Source organism: Cryptotermes secundus, unplaced genomic scaffold (assembly GCF_002891405.2).
Source record: "Cryptotermes secundus unplaced genomic scaffold, Csec_1.0 scaffold2286, whole genome shotgun sequence".
Classification (NCBI taxonomy): domain Eukaryota; kingdom Metazoa; phylum Arthropoda; class Insecta; order Blattodea; family Kalotermitidae; genus Cryptotermes; species Cryptotermes secundus.
Window position 1 is genome coordinate 23,512 of NW_019742016.1, and position 3,790 is coordinate 27,301.

Consider the following 3,790-nt stretch of genomic DNA (forward strand, 5'->3'; position numbering starts at 1 on the left):
GGTGGGAGGGGAGCGCTGACTCACCCGCCGCGTGACTGCTGGTGTGGGGGGGGGGCTCGGCTTTTCGCACATGTCACAATATTAACAGTGTGAACCTCAAAGCATTTCCAAAATCAGAAGTCTTACAATTTTTTACTGACTATGATCTCCACCTTATCACTTTTACACATTCCTTAAAAGTTGGTACCAAAATTAACACAATGGCTGTGACACTCAAAGTAAAAAAATCGTTAACTGTATTCTGTAACTGCTTTGAATTCTAGCTGTACAACATCAAATATTTATGCAGAAATAAATTAACATGAAACCATCAGCAGTGTATTTTCTTCTGTCACATGAGTTGTGTGCCAACAGCGTTTGTCAGATCTGCCAAATATTTTGTATTTCACTTTCTATACAGATTGGCTTGACAACTGCATGTTAATAGAATTACTGACAAATCTTGGATTAAAAATGAACCGATGTCACTTCTATGAAAATAAAAAGATTTTTGGAATTATTATTTTGAATAGGATTAAATAAGTAACTAAGCCTCCAAAATTATTGGCCGAAATGTGAAAAAATGTTTCAAAATTTTCTTGTGGCATTTCTCACAGAATGAAGATTGTGCACCAAACAACTGCATATTCAAGATTCAGTAGTCACTTGTTGGCCATCTAGTGCAAGGACATTAAAGTGCTACCGTACCAGTTTAAGAGGTGTGTAACGGCAAACGAACAGTAATAACTAATGGATCTCTTAAGTTTCAAGTGGTGCTTAAGTTCAAACTATACAAATATTGCACCAAACAGTGGGACTTTCCACCCAACTTGGTTACACCTACAAAATGTCAACATATGTCAAATTTATCTTGGTTTTTGTTAAAGGTTTCAATCTGAAATTCAGGGGGCCTACTGGTCTAGAGATAAGAATCTTATTCCGAGTGTTCTAAGTCGAGTCCTGACTAGATTTAAAGTGCACACCTCTCTGTACATATCCCCCTCTCTGTTACTCAGACTCTGACAGGTCCTCACTGTTCATTTGAAGCAATACCCAGTTCTGGGTCCCCTCTGCCAGTCATCATTCCCAGTGTGGGTTGATGGAAACATGAAGCTATGAGAACCTCTGCAAACCAACATTCTATCAATGGAAGTAGTGAAATATTCCTTCCAGAATGGATTCCTTTACTTTGATGGGTGGACAAAGGCCAGGAAGGTCAAATAAAAACATAAATAGAGCAATTTACAACAATATAAAACATGTATAGTAAATTTTATGGAAATTAACAGTGAAGAAAGAAATCACAGCCCTAGGTTCTCTTCCTATACCTTCGGACCATTTGTATATAATCTCAATGAAGAGTTAGGCCTCATAAATATTAAAGCATTAACTTTACTCACCATCTTCTCAAGCTCATTTTCCACTGTCATGGTATCAAGAAAGTTAACTACAATAGCAGGAGTAGTAAGGAAAAACAGAACCAAAAACAGGAAGCAATTGACGAGTACAGCCTTGATGTACCAGTAGTTCGATGAGACTGAGAGGTTCTCCCTGAAACGACATATTAAATTTCTATCATCTCACTTCATTTTTCCTGAGCATATGAGCACTAATTAGCTACTCAAAAAATTCTGTTATGAAGCCACTACTGGACCCTACCCTAAGCTCATTCAATCCAGTTCATATTTCCACACACAATCTCTAAGGTCCAGCTTCATATTACACAATTTTTATATGTTCTGTAGGATATCTGGAAGTTGAAACAATTCATGTGAAAAAATAATATAAGCCATTACCCATATTATTGAGTAATAACCTGAAAGCTCAATATGGTGATACATTTCACAGGTGTGTGTGTGAGAGAGAGAGCATAAAGCATGCTTTCTTACCAGTAAATATCTTTGGGAGATGGGGCAAACTGGACATGCCAATTGTGTGGCTTCAGGTGGCAGCTGACACTAGAAGTGGGCGGGTTGTTCGAACATTTGTAAGAAGGTTTGTGATCTTCATATATCTTGCTAGCAGCCTCCACAGATGTCAGTGTGATGAATGCAATTCCAAGGGGCTTTTTCAGGGCAGATGCACGCTCCTGGTCAACCTGGTTCCGAAGACGAGCCTCTTCCTCTGTGTAGTACTCGATAGCATCAACCTTATAAATAAAGCACTGCATTTATCTCTTCAAGAAGAAATTCAGAACACAACATTGGAAATAACCAAATTCAAGCCAATAATAGTAATAATACTGTTTATAAATTAATAATCTGTAAAGTGTAACATAATAACATAACAATTGTCATAGGGCTAGTTAAGCAGTCACTTACAGTGGGGCAACCAAACACATCACAAACGCCACAGATATTTCCACATGCATATGGTCGCATGTCCAGTCTCATGCCCGTGTTTTTCACATAACTTTCACAGTACAGCTTGGCCTGATACACCTTCTCCCTGTACAAAGCAAACATTGTTACATGTTAATTCTGAAGGGTTCCGATAATGGTGCATTACACTTAGTATTACTGGGTTTCTGGCCTTTGTCCATGATTTAGTATCCCAAACAAAACACAACCTTTCAAAAACTAGTTTTTTTATTGTAAATTTCCTATTATATCCTGATGACAATACCTAATTCTAGCAACTCCAGGGGCTTATGTAATTTTAGTTGACTGACTTAAGATATCTATAGCCGGGATTGTGTAGTTGTTATAGCGACTGGCTACAGGCTGGATGACCGAAGGATTGGAGTTCGAGTCCTGGTGGGGTCAAGAATGTTCTCTCCTCCAAGACATCCAGACAGGCTTTGGGGTCCACCCAACCTCCTACACAATGGGTACCGGGGCTCTTTTCCCATGGCTAAAGTATCCGGGGCTTGAAGCTGACCACTAATCTCCAACTAGTGCTGAGGTCACAAAAATGTGGATCTATACATCCACTCCTCCATATGCCTTCATGGCATATTTCTTAATAAGTCAAGCACAGGGACAACTTTACTTTGTACCTTTATTTAAGATGCTCGTATCTAGTGATTGAAATTAGCTCTTTCTAATGAACCCAACTGAGAAGGCCCCTCTCCATTTTTTCATATAAAGATGGATACAAATCCACCTGCTAAAACGGCGTTCTGTTCGGAACACTTGCCAAGGAAGAAAGTGCAGAAACTTCATTACAGTACAATTAATATGCAATTAAAAGTTTTCATGTAATGATTATTACTCTTGTTTCATACTAAACTTGTCAAAGGTTTAACTCTTACACAAAGGTGGAGCCCATGCTTCTGTATTAACAGCTCAGATACAATGCATAAGTTCAATAGTTTGCATGTTGTCAATATGAGTTCTCTGTACTCAGATTTCATCTGTCACTTAGGTCTTATTTATAGAAGTAATTCTTCCATTACAAAAACAAACTCCATGGCCTGTAACCTGTAAGCAAACTATACTGACTGAATGACCGCCACTTGGCCACGAAGTTAATGCTAACTTTTGTGGATAGAGGGTGTCACGTGGTCAGCACAGCAGATCCCCATGGCCGTAAATTTCAGTTTTCTAGACTGGAGCCGCTACTTCCTTGAATTAGCTCCTCAATTATCCTCGCGACGCTGAGTGGACGCCGTTCCAGATCTACTACTTGTACTTCTCAGGAAATCTGGTAGCACCGGCAATTGAACTCAGGACCTTTGGATCTCTAGCCAGGAACTCTGACCAATAGACCACAGAGGCGGTCACAATTCTTCCATTACAGCATAACATAATATATACGATGGGGTACCCAAAAGAAACCGAACTAATTTTTTTGTGGACGGAGCTTTTGT

At 39.2% G+C, this 3,790-nt stretch overlaps 1 protein-coding gene across 7 annotated transcripts in view; it reads right to left on the minus strand.

Moving 5' to 3' along the window:
• LOC111873016 (CSC1-like protein 2) overlaps positions 1-3,790 on the minus strand; it is a 31,717-nt gene that overhangs the window by 14,202 nt on the left and 13,725 nt on the right. For all 7 annotated transcript variants that reach the window (XM_023867371.2, XM_023867373.1, XM_023867372.1 and 4 more), the window contains 3 exons: positions 2,301-2,427; positions 1,869-2,128; positions 1,380-1,530 (listed from right to left, as the gene is read on the minus strand). In XM_023867371.2, the coding sequence (XP_023723139.1) occupies positions 1,380-1,530; positions 1,869-2,128; positions 2,301-2,427 (538 nt within the window). The remainder of the gene's footprint in view (positions 1-1,379; positions 1,531-1,868; positions 2,129-2,300; positions 2,428-3,790) is intronic.